Below are 19,223 nucleotides of genomic sequence, written 5' to 3' on the forward strand. Positions count from 1 at the left end.
AGTGTGGGTGAAGTTTCATCTGGACGGCCTTGATGGAGAGTTTCATCATTTTCCCTGAATTAGACCAGACCTAAGCCTGTCTGCTTTAACCCCTTCTTCGTTTCAGACTTCACAAAGACTCTTTTGATGTGCATCAGCTCTGATGCTCTTCTTCGAGCTCAGCGGCCGTGACTCTCGATGGAACAAAACCCTCAGCGATCCTCAAATGTCAGAGCTGTCTGAAACACATGGCTGAAATGCCAGCGGGATTTCAGCGAGTGCAAATGAGTCATCAGCTCTTGCACACTCACCCGATAATGAGGAAGCCTTGATAAAGTGGTACAGATGCAAAGTAGAAGACCGAGGAGAACACGGCCTGTGGAAACATCAACACAAACATCAGACAGTAGGCAACCAAAGCCATGCTAGATTCATTCGTCCCGTCACCATTAAATCCATTAGATGTAAATACTGTGGTACTCTGATATATATACACCAAGGTACCAAATTGTTACCATGTGCAGATGAAAGTGTATTACAGATGTTCAAAACTTTTGCATTACCATATTATCATGTCCAAAAACATGTACATTTGCATCCAACATGTTTCACTTTATCTTATTTTGTTTGAATGTGGTACACGACATGATAAAATAAAAAACAAATAAATAAAACTATAGAAGGAAATAAAATATTTTAAAATTGCATGATACATGACCAAAAACATGACATTACCATAGTATCATGTCCATAAATCATATTCATACTATGGTAGATGTCAAAAAAAAAAAAAAAAATTATATATATATATATATATATATATATATATAAAACACCATAATGTTAGCATTTTCACAAAATATGGTTGTATCGTGGTATATGTACCATGGCCTTAGATAATAATGACATGATACTGAAAAAAAATACTGAAAAAAGCTATTTTTTCTTTGTAAATGTCCAAAAACTTTGGTACTTTGTTTGAAAAGATATGGGATTACCATTTTACACATGCAAAATATGATGGTATTGCCATGGTAACATGCAGTGGTTAAAGTGGGATTTGGCAGGTGGGGGAACCCTCAAATTTTGTGTAGGTGCAACAATGAAAAATTACTCACCGTGGGACAACATATTGAGTGTCGTGGTATAGAAATAATTTTTGGGACAAGAGTGTCACTGTGGCACCAAGTATCACAATACTTATTTACTCGATAGAGTTTTTATCACTAATATCGTTTTCAATTCCGTTTTAAATTTCAGTTTAGTTTTAGTTCGTTTCATCAATGGTTTTGTTAGTTTTAGTTTATTTTTTATTTTGCAAACACATTTGTATAGTTTTTATTTTATTTTATTTTATTTAGTTTTAGTAATTATATAATATTATTTTATTAGTAGTTATAGTTTAGCAGAGCAAACAGAACACTTCCAGTGAAGACCAAAGCAAGACATTTAAACAGAAAAGTTAAATTTTTTGCACAGATTACTTAACTCTTGTGCAGACATCTTAATAATACAAATAAAATAATGGTTCGAGATTGAACAAAAAAATAATAAAGTAAAATAAAATAAATGCAACTTAAAAGTTTACAAGTAAAATATAAAATATAAGTAAAAACTATGAAAAATTTCAAACAAACTAATTCATACTAAAGATGAAATCGTGTGTGTCTGTCTATTTGTGTATGCGTGTGTGTGTGTGTGTGTGTGTTGTCCTGGTATTCTCTACAATGTCTCTCCACACGGATGATAATATTATTAGTAATGTTTCGCAAAAAACTAAGAAAATAACAGCACATTTCAGTCTGTCAACCTTCGTGAAAGTATTACATCTCAAACACACAGTATTAGTAGGCTACAATAAAGTTTTTGTTTGTGCTTAACTAACTTTTTTTGCTTTTGCACCCGCGTCTCGCACAATAAACTAAAAGTGTAGCGCTCAAATTTAAAGTTCAATTTCTGTCTCATAACCTGTATTATTTTCCATTTCACTGCGACAGACGCATCTTTAAGATCAGCCGCTCAGGACTAACAACGTTAGCGATGCGTTTAATGTTACGGTCCTTCATTGAGCAACTTCACGCGCCAACAGGCATTTCCCTAAACGGACAGATTTTTTGCCACAATAAAGAGCTTATTAATAATGAAAACATTTATTGATTTTTGCTTATTATTATTATTTTATTTCAGTAACTGCTGTTAGTTTCGTTTCGGTTTTCATTTATTGTGTCTTTTTTTTATTATTCCAGTTCACGAAAAAAACATTTGACCAATAGTTTAAGGCTTAGTTTCAGTTTTTGTTTACGAAAATATCTCTGGTGTATTCCTCATTGACAAGCTGATGAACAGAGCCATACCGCACTGCAAATAATAGTCTAACTTGGAGCCTTGCTCGTTCTTTAACTTGTGTTTGTTGCCCTGTCTAAATTATGAAAATTTGACATTAGCCTACTTCACGTTAGACTTTTAACTCCACTGCAACATCCACTAACTATGGCTAGAACAGCAGCTGTAAACACCACGACTTGTGTTGAACCAGCGATGCCCTAAAATCAGACAGGAGAACCGTGACTGAGAACATAACAAACGTCGGGAAGCGTTTGTGAAGGCGTGGCCAGGGGGTGATATTACTTGATGCGTAAAGACTCCTTCAGATCAGAAGCACCAGGCTGGCTGCAATTTGAAAGTTTACACGCAACATTTTTTTTTACTATAGCCTACTATCGCTCTATCATTAATATTAATAGATCTATTTATTTATTGATTTATCTGACGTGCTGGACGCAGTTCCGGCCCATTTGAACCCATGGTTACATGTCCAAAAATACATAACATAATTATAATGATATAAATAGATATGTAATTATAAATTAATATATTAATTAATTAAAATAAAACAATAATAAAATATCACAGCATTACCATAGTATCATGTCTTAAAAAATACTATTGTAATCGTTTACTACGGTGTAATATTGTGCACACGCAAAAATTAGTTATTTTCCAGTTATTATTTTTATTTATTAATGTAATTATAATAATATAAACAAATGTTATATGCAATTAAAAATAATAAATTATACGTGTAATTAATAAATAAAAAAATAAATTAATGAATTAATTATGCTAAAATATCACTGTATTACCATAGTCTTTATGTCAATAAAAAAACATGGAATTATCATTATACACACACACAAACACAAAAATATATATGCAAACACACACACACACAAAAAATTATATATATATATATATATATATATATATATATATATATATATATATATATATATATATATATATATATATATAAAATGATATTATGTTGGGGTCACATTTAATTAAAAAAAACAAAGAACTTAAATATTATATGTAATGTAAAATAAAAAAATGAATGTATTAGAATTAAATTATGAAATATCACAGAATTACAATAGCATTATCTTACAAAACATGGAATTACCAGTGTACACTTGCAAAAAAATTATGGTAATACCATAGTATTATGTCCAAAAATAAATAATATAATTATAATAATAAAAATAAACAAATAGTATATGCAATTTTAAACAAATAAAATGAAATAATAAAATATTACAGTATTGCCATGGAACTCGTCTAAAAACTATGACAATACGCTGGTATCGTGTACAAAAATCGTGTCCATAGTTATACTTTGGTATATACTCATAATATATATTTTTTTATATTACCATGGTAGTTTATTTTTACTAACATCAATGTGTGTTATACCAGGGTAAATATGGTAGTGGTTGTTTATTTTAAAGATGAAGCCCTTATCGCTGCACTGTGTTAATGTGTGGCTGCTGTGATTGATGTGCTAGCGGTGGATAATCACTGCAGCAGACGCTACCTGCATGGTGCTGATGCAGAGACTCCGGTGGATGACAAACTGGCTGAGCGCGGCGGAGCGTTTGTAGCTGTTTCTGCCGTGGACCATGAGCAGTCTGCCCAAGTGCTTAAACTGAGTGATGGAGAAATCTGCAGCCAGAGACGCCTGCTTCCCTTCCTGCACACGCAGAGAAACAAACAAACAGCTCAGAGCACTGACACACAGCTTCTGGACCAGGAGCAACAATGTTTTCTAGATTAAGCCGGCCTATATTAAGCATGTTCGGATCACTGGGAAGTTCAGGAGTGAGTGAGTGAACCAAAACAATGGCCCACGTAACCACATCAAGTCAATCGAGGCTTAAGCCGTGTTAGTCATGAATGACTCAATATCAATTAACCGTCCCATAACGTCTCATTTTGATGACCTGGAAATCTCGCTCGGCCCACCACAACTGGGTCAAGCTGGCTTTGTAGTATTTTAGGTACATTTAGACTCATAAAATGTGTGTTTCTAAACTGGACGTCCACCTCAGGGTGGGATTCCTGAAATCAGACCATCCTGAAATAAACAATGTAGAGTCACTGAAGTTTCTTATTTTGAAATCTTTGGTCAACACAGCTAGGTTTATGAAAAACTATTACATTCTTAGCTGAACTATTTATAGTTAAATAACATGCAATAAAAAATAAAATAAAAATTAAAAAATTAAACAAACAATATAGATGCAACAGCTAAGTATATGATAAACTATTAAATCCCTACTATTTATATAAGATACAATAAAAACTAGATAAAATAAAATAAAACTAAATTAAAAATTAACTGAACACATTAATATGTTTGATATTAAGATGGATGGTTTCAGTCTTGATTAATCAAAACAGCACAAAATATGCAAAAATATTAAGTATTATAAGATATGAAATAATTAAAGAAACACCAATAAAAAATATAATATAATATAATATATATATATATCTTTTTTTCTTTTTTTTTGTCAAAACAGTTAGGTAAAAAAGAAACTAGCATATCCTGAACTATTTATATACTATAAAATAAAATATAGATAAAATAAGACTTAAATGTTAATAAATAATAATTAAATAAAAACAGATAAATGAATTGCAAACATTAATATTTCTGATATTAGGATATTAATTATTGGTTGATATAGCTAGGTATATGAAAAACTAATTCATACCTAGTTTAACTATTTATATAAAAATAAAATAAAATAATAAAATACAAATATGTAAATAAAATAGTTGTAATTAATTAATTAAAATGAAATGATAAAATTTCACAGTATTACAATAGTATTATGTCTAACAAAACATGGAATTACCATGGTGCACATGCAAAAGATTATGGTAATACCACAGTATTATGTACAAAAATATTATATGTATTATATGCAATTTTAAACAAATAAAATGAAATTTTATTACTATGGGACATGCCCAAAATCTTTGATAAGACACTAGTATCAAGTACAAAACTCATACTAATGCTATGATACATGTCCATAGTTATACTTTGGTATATGCTTATAAAAATATTTAATATTAATAATACTTAAATTAAAACAGAGGGTTTAAGTCTTAATCAATACAGTTATGAAAAACGATTAATAAACTAGTTGACCATCTCAGTCGTGGGAAGCTGTAGTGTGTAAACGTTTGAAGAGATTTTACATGAGAACATCGCTGAGCTTTCACTGTCATGTAATGTAAGAAATGTGAGAATCTGTGTAACGCAAGTGTGTTTGACGCAGATGGACAGAAGCCTCCGGAAGAAGGCAGCAGTGTGTTTGACAGGACTGCTGCTCTGGGAAGTGTTAGCCCTTACTTTGCCCTCTACTCCCACGCCACAGTCTGCTTCCTGGATCATGCTGACATCATTTCCTCCGTCCCCTGAGGAAGAGAAAACAGCGAGTGATGAGCCAGAGACAGCTGGTGCCGTGACCCAGATCAAGAGCAGTGTCAATATTAGTATCACTGATATTTTTTATTTTGAATTAGATTTTTATTAGTTTTTAATTGCATATTGCATTTTTCCATTCATTTGTTTTAGTTTATTTAGTTGTAATCATTTTATTACTACTTCTTACTGTATTCAACTTAAAAGTAAATGAAAATGAGACATGATGCACTGGCAACTAGCTGAAATAAATGTTATTTTATTGTATTTTAGTTAACATTTAATTTATTTCAAGTAACCGAATTCTATATATATATATATATATATATATATATATATATATATATATATTTTTTTTTTCAGCAGTAGTATATTTTTTTATTTAATGCCATGTCAGCAGCTTAGGCTATTTTCATGGCAAAAAAAGTTATATTATACAAGATTTTTTATATTAACATATGATAAAAAAATCTAAAAATAAAAATACTACTACAGTAAATAACCCTTTAAGTGAGTTTACCATAATCACCCCCAACTGATGTTATGTCACATCTCAAGACTAATCATGAAATGGAAAATTAAAATAACATTTTATCAATATATGGATGACCATATCAGTATATTGGTATCTGTAAATAGTTATGCTTATTTTTTTTTATATATCAGCAATAATCTGAGTCGGATGATATAGAAAACTCTAAACTAGGGATCCTCAAATCTGGCTCGTGAGATCCACTTTCCTACAGCTTTAGCTCCAACCCTAATCAAACACAGCTGAGCAGGGCCAAGTTGAGTGCTCACCCACGGCGCAGGTGAGTTTGCCGGTGCGTTCCTGCAGCAGTCGAACGATCTGGGCTTTCTGTGTGGGAGCGCAGCGGCAGCAGACGACAGCCGGACACTGACACGCCAACTCCATAAACTCATACTCATAATACTTCAGACAAACCTGCAACAACAACAAACAGGACTGAGAACAGGCCATTCACTGAGACATCAGACAGACAAATCAGTCCTGAAGGACACAATGACACAAAACCTCCAGAAGTAAAACCCAAATCAAACTATTGATCAAACTGGTCATTTACTGAAAATGCAAACATCATGAGACAAAATAATTATACTTTTTTTTTTTTTAATCTGGATGGAGGTGATTTCACACAAATTACACACATTCAAGACAAATAATAAAAATTTCAAAAAAACAGTCATTTTATACTAATATCTACAGGTTTATCAGTATTCAATACTTTATAGACTGTAATTTTTAGTGTAGACTGTTAACTGTCATTATGCTATGGCTATGTCCTATGTCATTTGCTGGAATGCCACTTTCTTGTGAATGCGAGTACGACAATTAGTGAAAGCTAGAAATTATGGTTTCTAAAGTTTTGAGGCCTATATTACCGTATTTTTCGGACTATAAGTCGCACCTAAGTATAAGTAGCATCAGTCCAAAAATACGTCATGACGAGGAAAAAAACATATATAAGTCACACCAGACTCTTAAGTCGCATTTATTTAGAATCAAGAACCAAGAGAAAACATTACCGTCTACAGCCGCGAGAGGGCGCTCTATGTGTTCAGTGTAGACTACAGGAGCACTGAACAACATAGATGGTAATGTTTTCTCTTAGTTCATTTCTCTCAGTTCATGTCAAATTAATTTTGATAAGTCGCAGGACAAGCCAAACTATGAAAAAAGTGCGACTTATAGTCCGGAAAATACGGTAATCCCCTGGAGCCATGTGGAGCACTTTTTATAATGGATGGAAGCACTTTATTGGGCTTCAAAATCTCGACCCCCATTCATTGCCATTATAAAACTTGGAAGAGCAAGGATGTATTTTTGAATATAACTCCAATTCTATTTGTCTGAAAGAATAAAGTCAAAAATACCTAGGATGGATCAGCGTGAGTCAATCATGGGGTAATTTAAATTTTTAGGTGAACTATCCCTTTAAATTGATCAAAAGTGACAGGAAAGAAGTTAAAATGTTACATAAGATTTTGATTTCCTCTTGAATTTTTTATTATTCTACCAAAAACTAAGCATTATAAGTGAATGATTTATGACACGGAAGACTGGAGTAATGATAATAAAAATTCAGCTTTATATCACAGAAATAAATTACATTTTACAATACATTTCTTATCATATCTTTGTTTCTAAATTTGTATATTTTATCATAGCACAAGTTGCATGTTTTATTGAGGTGTCTTATACAAACAGTGCGGCTTGGGTCTGTTACAGTGTCAGGGTTTTTGTCAGGTGTACATTACCTCCAGAGAGTCTCCTGATATCACCAGTGCGCAGTCGTGTTTCCTCCTGAAGGCGTTGAGCTCAAGGTGGGCTTCGCTTCGAGTGGTTACCTGCAACCCATCGGAGAGCTCAGCGTCAGGACTGTTTTTTCGAACACAAGCACACGAGCAGCCACTCGGATAATAATCTCAGAGACACCAGCGGTGAACCACAGCAAGATCTCCAGTCTGAGATATTAACTTCAGCTGTCAGTTGTGTGGCAGACCGTGCTAGATTCAACGAGCTATCTGCTTAACTGTCTAAACCGTGAGGTCTACTTCGCCTGCTGTCTGCTAGTTTCACACAGGAAGTTCACTATAACTAACTGTTGTTTTTGTATTTTACAGATGGCTTTGGACATATAGTGTTTGCTCAATATGTTAGATTAAAAGGATAAATGAGTAAACAAGCCTTATTCTTATGTTGCATTCAAACCTATATGGCTATCATTTCACTGTGAACCACTACAAGAGATGTTAGGAAGAATGTTCACGCTGCTCTTTCCGATACAAAAAACACCATGCACCTTTGAAACAACATGGTCAGTAAATGATTAAGGTGAACTATTCAAATATACCTTCAAAAACCAATTGTGGACACACATATTTCTTGAGCAGCAAATCAGCATGTTAGAATGATTTAAGAAGTATCACGTGACACTCAAGACTGAAGTAAAGGATGCTGAAAATTCAGTTTTGCATCACAGGAATTAACCCCGCAAATTTTTTGCTCTCAAATATGAATTGTAGGGGCATATAACTGCATTCTCAAAGGCTACATCACAAACTATTTCTGTGCGATTAAACTCAAAACATGAACCAAAAGTAATTTTGGACACATAAATCCATCCCAAACTCCTCGCCAACAGAGAGGATGTTTTCTAATTTGTGGACGTTCACATAAGAGCAATTCATCTGTCAATTTCAAACACACCAGACCTCAATCTGGATGCCATTTGTGTCCAGGAGGAAGTCAATCCAGATGAAGCTATGATCCGCAGGGAACGAGGTGCTTGTTTTCATGTTGTGCCAGTCATTGTCTTGTTTCCAGGAACCGCTGCAGTAAGGAAGATTTAACCTTCCTCAGAGCGGCCTATCTTTCTGTGGCAGCACGCCACATGGGAACCTCACAAGAGCTCACAGAGTCACATTTCACAGAGAAACGGCACAAAGAGGCTTCAGGAAGCTACTTTCCCTGTCCGGATCGATGAAGTCTACTAAACTCAATCAAGCTTTGGAGCCCATATGTGTTGGAGACATTTGGGTGTGAGACATGATTTATTTAGCTAGTACACTACTGTTCAAAAGTCACTTTTTAGAGAAATGAATAGTTTTATTCATCGAGGACCCATTAAATGGGTCAAAATAGTCAGCAAAGACATTTCTAATGTTACAAAAGGTTTATTTTACAAATAAATGCTGTTCTTTTGAACTTTCTATTCATCAAAGAATTCTGGAAAAACTTCTGGAAAGTAATTCATGATTTCTGAAGGATCGTGTGACACTGAAGACTGGAGTAATGGTGCTGAAAATTCAGCTTTGATCAGAGGAATAAATTACATTTTAAAATACATTCAAAATAGAACACAGTTAATTAAAATGCAATAATATTTCACAATTTTACTGTTTTTTTTTTTTTATCAAATAAGTGCAGCCTTGGTGAGCGTAAACATTAAAAATCTTTTGAAAGGTAGTGCATCTGTCTGACAGATTATGTCTCTATTTTGGTCAAGGAGGTATATAATATCAGTTATTGTTTACATTCATTTCAATGGCAACCACTGCCATCTTCACACATGGGCTCCTGTTTTCTCCCAAAATGACATCCCGAAACAGTTTTTCTCATAGCACCAGAATAACAAGCACATCCCACACTAGAGGCCATCCAAAAAATACAAGTATTTTCTCATTAAGCGTCTTGAAAAATAATGTATACTAAAACACATTAATGAAAGATTTACAATCCGAAAAAAAGCACTGCTCATTTTTTCCCTGCAGAGACCCTAGAGTTTGTTTAAGGATCTAGAGCCAGTTTCTACGGGTCAGAGAGAAAATGGGAAATATTTACTGGTGCAAGAAACCTTACTACTTAACCTCAAGGGGAAATAAATAATTACAGAAGGATAAGATATGACCTATTTAAAAATAATGGTTGAAATATGTAGCCTAGAGGACTTACAGGCCTAAACACGTGGATGTCCTGATTGCGGGTCACTAGATGGGCGTTTTTGGCTGTGCAGGTTGCAGTCTCTAATTTGTCCCCAGTCAGCATCCAAACCTGGACAAAGAACAGGTTAAGTTAAATCAGGCTTGACATTGATATACCCAAGCACTCGTGTTAACACGTCAACAAACAACTCATTTTAGAGGCATACAGTGACTGTATACAGTGGTAGAGCATTGCGTTGTATTCCCAGGGAACACATGTTAGGTAAAATAAATAAATAACTAAATAAATGTTAGCCTGAATGCACTGTAAGTCGCTTTGGATAAAAGCGTCTGCCAAATGCATAAATGTAAATGCAATATTCTTAGAAAATCATTGGTACAAAGCCAAAAAGTAAATGTTTTTATCATATTTACCCCTAAATGGTACACATTAGTAACTTAAAGGTACATATTATTACCTTTTGAAATGGTACCGCATCAGATTTGCAGTGTTGTAGAAATGCAACACCGGTGTCTTTTAGACATTTAAGTTCTCCAAATCAATCATGATGTTATAATGCATTGATAAATCTCATTTTAAATTATTTTAATTTTGAGTTTTTGTCCTCACCAGCTTCAACTGGCAAAAACATTGCTTGTCAAGGCATTTTGATAAACGCTATTATTTTTGGCGCATTGCGGAGGGTAGCTCCGCCCACTGTGAACTCTCATTTTCTGTGCATGTTTGTGCATGCCGACACTGACTTTGATGCCAGCGTTGCGCAGTATCTCCAGAGTGGGTCTGACATCGGCCTGCAGCTGGTCCTCGACTCCAGTAAGACACAAGAGCTCCATCTCCATCTCCAGACTCTCGATCACTGTGGCCACCTTCAGGGAACGATCATGAACGCTCAGCTTGGCCTGGACGTAGCGAGCCTGCGGCACATGTGAATGATGTTAGACAACATACATAATACACATCTATGCTATTTATTTTACATGACATTTAAGGGCAGGTGACAGACTGTACATTAAAATATAACAAAAGTTGGCAAAGATGCAGAGATTTCTTATTTACTGTATTTGTAACTATTTCATACAAAATATAGAACAGGAATAATACTATATAAATTTCTCATACATTTTGACATTTCGGGGATTACACTGCACACAGAGCAAATTTCCTATCAAGTAAATAAGGACTGTCGATAAATAATCAGATGTTTAATCAGAATATATATTACATGTGTGCACTATATTTAAAGATAAATCTTAGCACATAAAAACAAAGAATCACAGTAAATCAGTAAAACAGTTTTTTATTTATTAACAAAATTTAACGGTCTACTGAATGAAAGCGTAACGGTAATCCCCGTTTATTATTAACATTTGCAAACAAAAAGATTACCAGTACCCTACATTTATTTCCAGTTTAAACAACTTGGGGGTCAAGATTGGGGTCATAAAGCCCTGCTAATTTGGAAAATCCTCCCTTATTCAATTCAATTCAAGTTTTTTCAATTCAAGTTTATTTGTACAGCGCTTTTTAATGTTACAATCATTGCAAAGCAACTTTACAGAAAATTAAGTTTCTACACTATTTAGCATTAGTATTTTAAAGTAATTTTGATTTTACAAGCATCTATGGATCTAACAGATGCAATGACACATGGTTCATTACATTTGCTCAAGTTTTTCTATGTCCATGCATCACGGTGATTAGCTAAAATGCATCGAACTCTGATCTCCAAACTTCTCTGTTTTTTTGTTGTTGTTGTTCCTGGAAGCAAAGGAAATCTATCAGACATGTCAAATGAGAAAGCTCAGATTGCTGATTCTCCATCGGCAGTCATATAATCACTGTCAGAATCACCCACCCTTGCGCTGACCCTTCAATCCGACGTGCCAGGGTGTTGAGTGAACCCAGAGCGCAGTTTGGAGGGCACGGCCCACAATCGCAGTGAGATAGAGAGCAAACAATGTGTGTGCGAGTCAAACAGGAACACACACTCTCCCTCGGTGACTCACACACTCGGTGAGTCACTGCCGCCCACCCGCTCACACACAATTACACACTTCAGCTCGGAGAGTGAGAACGTGGGTCTGGGAGAAGAAACAATTCTTTCTCTGTGTGTGTGTGTGTGTGGGCGGGGTAACTTTCGTTTAGGGGATGTTCCCTGTGGAAAACATGTTACATTTCTATTCTGACAATTACTGTTGACGATGGATGGTAGCTAGGAAACCGCTTAATCCGGCTAAATATAGATCAGCACCTGGATATTGTCGTTATAAACATCCAAAGGTCACCGTCTATACCAGCCGTTCTCAGGACCCATGTTTCACACACACACTGAACAAGCAGTACACAATATATCACATTAATCTGTGTAGGAGAAAAATGCTCAATTATTCATCTGACACAGGCTGCAAGGGAACATGGACATATTTGCCAAATATTTGTTGTGCATAGTCATATTACTAAGCAACTGTAATATGAAATTGCACCGCAACTGTATTTATGGCCTGTGACCATCGAGAACAAAAGATATATGAAGTGTTTCTCATAAATAACATAACACATTATTATCCAGTATTGGGTTTCATGCTGCCCATGTCTTTTCCCATACTCAGTTACCAATAACTTTAACAGAAGACAGAAACTCAAGGGTGAATAAATAATGTTTGCGTAAACTATCCCATTAAGAACCACTGGTCTTTATGTCCTAAAAACAAACAAACACATCCACCTCCTTAAATCACTGATGCAAAAAATTAAGGATGTCAATTTATTGTTTTTAATTACAAAAAAATGATTGCAATGAATCTTGCACGCTGTCTTTATCAGAGAAAGTCAACCTTGAATGTAGATCATTTGATTACATTTTTAATTGACTGACAGCTTAACAAAGCTGAATTATTCTGATGTGAGCTTGATTTATTTGTCATTTGACAGTCAAATAGCTGTCAGCCAGTTGTAAACGTCTGTGAAATGCTTTGTGAAATGTATTACACAGTTGATGACGTGTAAGTCAGATGTGTGTGTGTGTGTGTGTGTATATATATATAATTATTTGTATAATTGATTAATTATTTAATTATCTTTGGTAACAATATACACTACTGTTCTAATGTTTAGGGACAGTACATTTTTCTCTCTTTTGGATAGAAATTATTTTATTAGCAAGAATGTGTTAAACTGATGAGACTTAAAAAAAAAAAAAAAAAAAAAAAAAAAGCAGCACAGTGGTGTCCAACATTGATAAAAAATTTGCATTTTACAATTATGGATCATATGACACTGAAGCTGGAGAAATGGCTGATGAAAATTCAGATTTTCATTGCAAAAAATACATTATTAATATATTTGGTAACACTTTAGAATAAGGTTCCATTAGTTAATGTTAGTTAATGTATTAAATAACATGAACAAACAATGAATAATACATTTATTAGTGTATTTATTCATCTTCGTTAATGTTAGTTAATGAAAATAAAGTTATTCATTGTTAGTTCATGGTAATTCACAGTGCATTAACTAATGTTAACAAGCACAACTTTTGATTTAAATAATGCATTAGTAAATGTTGAAATTAACATGAACTAAGACTTATAAATGCTGTAGAAGGATTGTTCTTGTTTAGTTCATGTTAACGAAAGTAGTTAACTAACATTAACTAATGGAACCTTATTCTAAAGTGTTACCATATATTTTTAATATATCTAAAAATATATTAAAACAGAAAACCATTATTTTAATTTGTTATAACATTTCATTATATTTTGATCAAATAAATGCAGCTTAGATGAGCATGAGAGTTTTCTTAATATTAAAAAAAATTAAAAATAATAATAATTAAATCTTTCTGATCCCAAACTTTTGAATGGCTATTATATATATATATATATATATATATATATAATAAAATGTTACAAAAGATTTCTAATTCAAATGAATGCTATTCAACTTTAAAATTATCAAAAAAAAAAAAAAAAAAACCTGAAAGATGGATTCCACAAAGACATGAAGCAGAACAACTGTTTTTCAACATTGAAAATAGCCAGAAATGTTTCTTGAATAGCAATCCAGCATATCAGAATGATTTCTGAAGGATCATGTGGCGCTGAAGACTGGAGGAATGATGCTGATAATTCAGCTTTGATCACAGAAATAAATTACATTCTAAAATTATTCAAATAGAAAACACACATTTCGAATTGCAATAATAATTTACAATATTTATCTTTTTTTACCGCATTTGTATCCATGCAGCCATGGTGAGCATAAGAGGTTTCTTTCAAAAACATCTAAAAGCCCCACCCCAGACTTCTGAATGACAGTGTAAACTTCTATAGCTGTCCACAATAACTGCTGCATGATGACTCTTCCACATCATTTTCTTTCCATGTTTTTTTTGGGCCTAGTCTTTAAATTCTTTATATTATTAATACACCAATCTATCAGCAATTATTCCCCCCAGGAGTTTGTTCCAAAGCAAACTTTCTAATGACTAAGTGTTGGAAACTCACCTCAAAATCTTGGTATTGTTCTTCCGTTAGGGACTTTTTGGCCACCACTAGCACCCTCAAACCTTCCCTGGCCATATTCCCACACTGATAAAGAAGCAGAAAACAGAAAACAAATTCCTTAAGTAAAAGTCACACCACCTCTTGGCATAAACATGACTTTGATTTGAAATCATGAAATGAATGACCTCCTCCTCGAGCCAGTCGTTGTACTGAACGATACCGGCCATCACCACATCAGCACCCTTCATGTAAAACGTGATCTCTCCTGTGGATTCATCCTAGCAAACAGGAGCACAATGTATTTTATTATTAAATAATGCATAGACACATACGCTGTAACAGATATCAACGATGTACCGAGTGCAACAGGAAGAGTTCACAGGTAAGCGGGACAGTCTGTGCTGTTTTTTCCAAGCATTAATTTTGGGTTTCCTTGATCGTCCTTGAAGGTGTTTTAAAAGGATTCTGCAGAGGAAACCTGGTTTCCTCAAACACTGATACAGGCCTCAGTCCAGGCCAACAACAATAGCTGCAAACTGGTGTGGGGAGAGTTAGTCATCAAGCCCAGGGCAGGGTCACCACTTTCTCAGATAAAACTCAGTCTAGTCACATCATTTGTGGGATGATCTTCAATTTTCGCATTGTTTAAAAGGGTAAAGGAACTACATTTTTTACATTTCCTTTATCTGACATAAATGCCTGTGCAAAACCCACCTTGAAAGAATAACATTCTGGGCATGATTTTCTAGTTTATTATTTTCCAGGAATTAAAATGACGACAACAGACCACGTCTTCAAGACAAGCCACATGATTCGAGGCGTCACTGATGTCCGAAGCATAAATGATGCAAATACAAGCAAACAGACGGAGTGTGCCTGATGAAGACCTAATGGTTGAAATGTTGTACAAAGGTTTCTTGGAGCAGTTACATCAATGTGCAGCCTTTTTATTTTGTACATATCCCATTTTTCTTCTGCACCTGAGCCCTTAATGGGTTTATGTGATGTGCACCTTTTTTTTTTTTTTGACAAAGCATAAACATTGCAGGACATGTTACATTCCTAAATGTTGTACCTTTTGAAAAATATTATATATATATATATATAAATACAGCCAAACCAAAAATTATTCAGACAACATATATATGTATTTTTTATAGTGCTGTCAAAAATAGCGCGTTAACGGCGTTAATTAGTTGTTTGTTGTTAATTCCGTCAAATTGTTTAACGCATTTCACGCATGCGCAGTGTGATAAATTATTCAGGTTAGGAAAGTCTCGTCGATCTCTGAATTCTCAAGATTGTAAAAAACAGCGGCGAGCGCCGCGACGAAAACACCGAAGAAGCTTAAGGTTTGACCCCAGTTACTCTCAAATACATTCATGCCAAGCTCGATAAACAGAGACGACTTTGGTAGTTGATACGCTGGAGCTTCTTCCTGTTATAGCGTCCTGTGTTTCACAGAACGCCTACATGCAATGCAGCGAAAATTACAGCTGTTTGGAAAAGCATATGCATTTTTACTTGGTTTTACTGGCACTTGAAGCCTTCAGAACGTGAAAATATCGATCCTAAAGTATTGTGGCAGAACAAATGAACCTCCCAAAAACAAGAGTGCCCAGAGTGCTGCTTATGTGATTGTGGCGCATGTTTGTGTTTCTGAGTTCATTCTTTCGAGTTTCTCTATGCATAATTTCACAAATATATGGCTATATTTAACCACTGGTTCACCTAAAACTCTTACACTATCTGTAGTTAAATGGCATGGTTTGATATAGTGCTCAGGTAAATTTGATCTAAGTAAATGTTAAACTTTTGAAATTCAGAAAAAAAGGACCACATATTTATGAATCAATACATGAAAATTATGTATCTGTGTCCTGTTATTTATCTTTTGAATTTCAGAAAAAAAAATGGTTAGGATTCAGGTGTAATTGCAAATAGTGATTAATCCTGATTAATCCACTGAAAATTCTGATTAATTTGATTACAAATTTTAATCATTTGACAGCCTTAATTTTTTATCATTTATGTAATTGAGAAGGATAGCAAAATAAAGTAAACTGAAACATATTATTCTTCATACAGTGGACAACCAGTAAAGCGTGGGACCAAAATGTATTCAGATCCTTTGACCTGACCAGGTTTTGCTTAAGTGTTTTTTCTTTCATTGCTAATGTGTACTTTTTACACCACAGACTGAACAAAATTAAGCATCGCTTGGTAACTGGTTGAGCTAAATTGTTATTATCGAATTGTGTACTTAAACTGAACAGCTGACACTATTCAACCAAATTCATTACATACCTTTCTATCAATGTTATTTGATTATAAGTTTTGTCATATTTTATTAGCATTTTCTAAACTATAGTGAATAATCTGTGATTATATGAGAAATGTTGAAGGCGTCTGAAATAAATCTTGGTTTGACAATGTTCATGTTTTCTTTTTCTCCCTAAATTAAATTTTAACAAAATGTTTGTTCATAACGCTTCATCTAATGTAATTAAATTTAAGTGTCCAGTTATGCTCACATTTAGGGTTAACGTAATAAAAAAAATGATTACATTTTAACCCAAAATGTATGTTTATTCACTGCACTTTAACTAATGTTATTAAATTGAATTGTAAAAAATTTATTAGTACATGTAAAAAATGTACACGCACCAAGATTAATAAATCCTGAGAAAGTATTTTCCAAATGTTAGTTCATAATACCTGATACATAAACAAATGTTAACAAATTTACTGTAAAAAAATATACATTTGTATTTATCCACCATTACTAATTAATAAATGATATCTTGTGTGACAAATTAATTTTTAATTAAAGTACAAATGCATACTTTCTCAATTAATATATGATCAACCTGCAATTATACAAAAATAAAAAATGCCAAGTACACTGTTAAAATAACTTTACAAGGAAATGAAACTAAGATTATTGAAGTAAGTTTTACTAGAAAACACTAATATAGTCTTTCTACTTCAAAATTTCAGATTGAGTTTGTTACTTGCCATTTCTTTGTGACTATCTGTTAAATTTACTAGCAATATCTGTGAAAATTCAAATTAAATGTAAATCCTATACATTTTTTTGTATTGCCATAAAAAATATCTGTCATAACGAATGCAGTACTGAAATTTCTTCTATATTAATAGACACTTTTTCATGTCATCTCAGACTTTTGGTTCCCTTTTATATGTCAGACAGGTCATTTTGGGACACTTCTGTTTCTGTGTTTGGATGTGACACTCACTCGCACTATGATGCCCATGCGCTTGCTCTCGTAGGTGAAGGGGAAAATCTGCAGGATGGTGAAGTTCAGTATTTGTCCACTCGGTGTCCTCAGCTGCATTGAAGACTGATCTCTCCCGACCAGCGTCAGACCCACACTCTCCGTCCACTGAACCAGAGACACCTAGTGCAGAAGAGAGAGACCCATCCAAAGAGAAATCACTATATATAAAACTGCTGTGAATTTGCAAACTCCTGAGTTTCATGAAAAAAAGTCATAAACAAACAGGAAGTAATCAGTCTGGCTTCTTCTCAACGCTCTAAGCTAATTAATTAAATGTGTCATGCTGTTTTCTTTAACAAAAAACAAACTCCAAATCAAACACAGAACTATTGCGTTTCACATCTCGAATTGTTTCCTGCAACTGTTTTATGGATGTGTGGCTCAGAAAATGCAAGTATGCAATGGGCCACCAATTATAAGCGTGTTTTCTTCTGGGAACATGTGAAGATAAAGGCAAACCAGATGCCATCCATTAGTGTGACGCTGAAGGGGGTAATTTCTGGGAGGCAGAAGTTATTGCCCAATAACTTCCAGACCAAGGGTTACAGAGAGATCAAAAAACCCGATTTCATATGCCCTCCCTGACTAGCTGCTAATAACATATCTCACAGTATCCAGATGGGCGGACTGCTGCCTAAAAAACAGCCCTCGCTGTTACAAACCAACAAATGAGGCTTATCCAAACTGTGTAGAAAAAGTGATGCCACTTCAAAGCATTTAGAGGTTTGTATTTGTTTATCCATTCCAGATACCCCTACATTTATTTATTTATTTTATAACATTTGTATAAAATAATATTTATTCATTCATTCATTTATATTTTGATAAATGTGGAGTTAAATAATAAAGCAGTATTATATATATATAAAGTGACGTGACATTCAGCCAAGTATGGCGACCCATACTCAGAATTCGTGTTCTGCATTTAACCCATCCAAAGTGCATACACACACACAGCAGTGAACACACACACACACACACATATCACAAAATTGCTATCCCGACGTCCAATTGTGTCCAATACACCAATCAGGCAACCAAAATGCATCACCATTTTGAATAGTGATATAAAATTCCTAACTTGATTCACGTCGCATTCAAGTGTTTTAAAACATTCACGCACATTCAGAGCTAGCACGCTGGTTTCTGAACGCACTCATTCAAAACGTGCACAGAGAGTTGTGTTTCAGACA

At 34.1% G+C, this 19,223-nt stretch overlaps 1 protein-coding gene across 1 annotated transcript in view; it reads right to left on the reverse strand.

The window, feature by feature from the left end:
• The window catches only part of LOC128011479 (probable phospholipid-transporting ATPase IIA), a 52,355-nt gene that overhangs the window by 12,426 nt on the left and 20,706 nt on the right, over positions 1-19,223 (reverse strand). Inside the window, exons 15-24 of the mRNA XM_052593939.1 lie at positions 17,989-18,150; positions 14,914-15,006; positions 14,729-14,812; positions 10,967-11,137; positions 10,233-10,331; positions 8,036-8,125; positions 6,557-6,701; positions 5,684-5,748; positions 3,854-4,009; positions 291-355 (exon numbers count right to left, since the gene is read on the reverse strand). Coding sequence (XP_052449899.1) covers positions 291-355; positions 3,854-4,009; positions 5,684-5,748; positions 6,557-6,701; positions 8,036-8,125; positions 10,233-10,331; positions 10,967-11,137; positions 14,729-14,812; positions 14,914-15,006; positions 17,989-18,150 — 1,130 coding nt within the window. The remainder of the gene's footprint in view (positions 1-290; positions 356-3,853; positions 4,010-5,683; positions 5,749-6,556; positions 6,702-8,035; positions 8,126-10,232; positions 10,332-10,966; positions 11,138-14,728; positions 14,813-14,913; positions 15,007-17,988; positions 18,151-19,223) is intronic.

The sequence above is a fragment of the Carassius gibelio genome, chromosome B23 (genome assembly GCF_023724105.1).
Source record: "Carassius gibelio isolate Cgi1373 ecotype wild population from Czech Republic chromosome B23, carGib1.2-hapl.c, whole genome shotgun sequence".
In the NCBI taxonomy this organism is placed as follows: Eukaryota; Metazoa; Chordata; class Actinopteri; order Cypriniformes; family Cyprinidae; genus Carassius; species Carassius gibelio.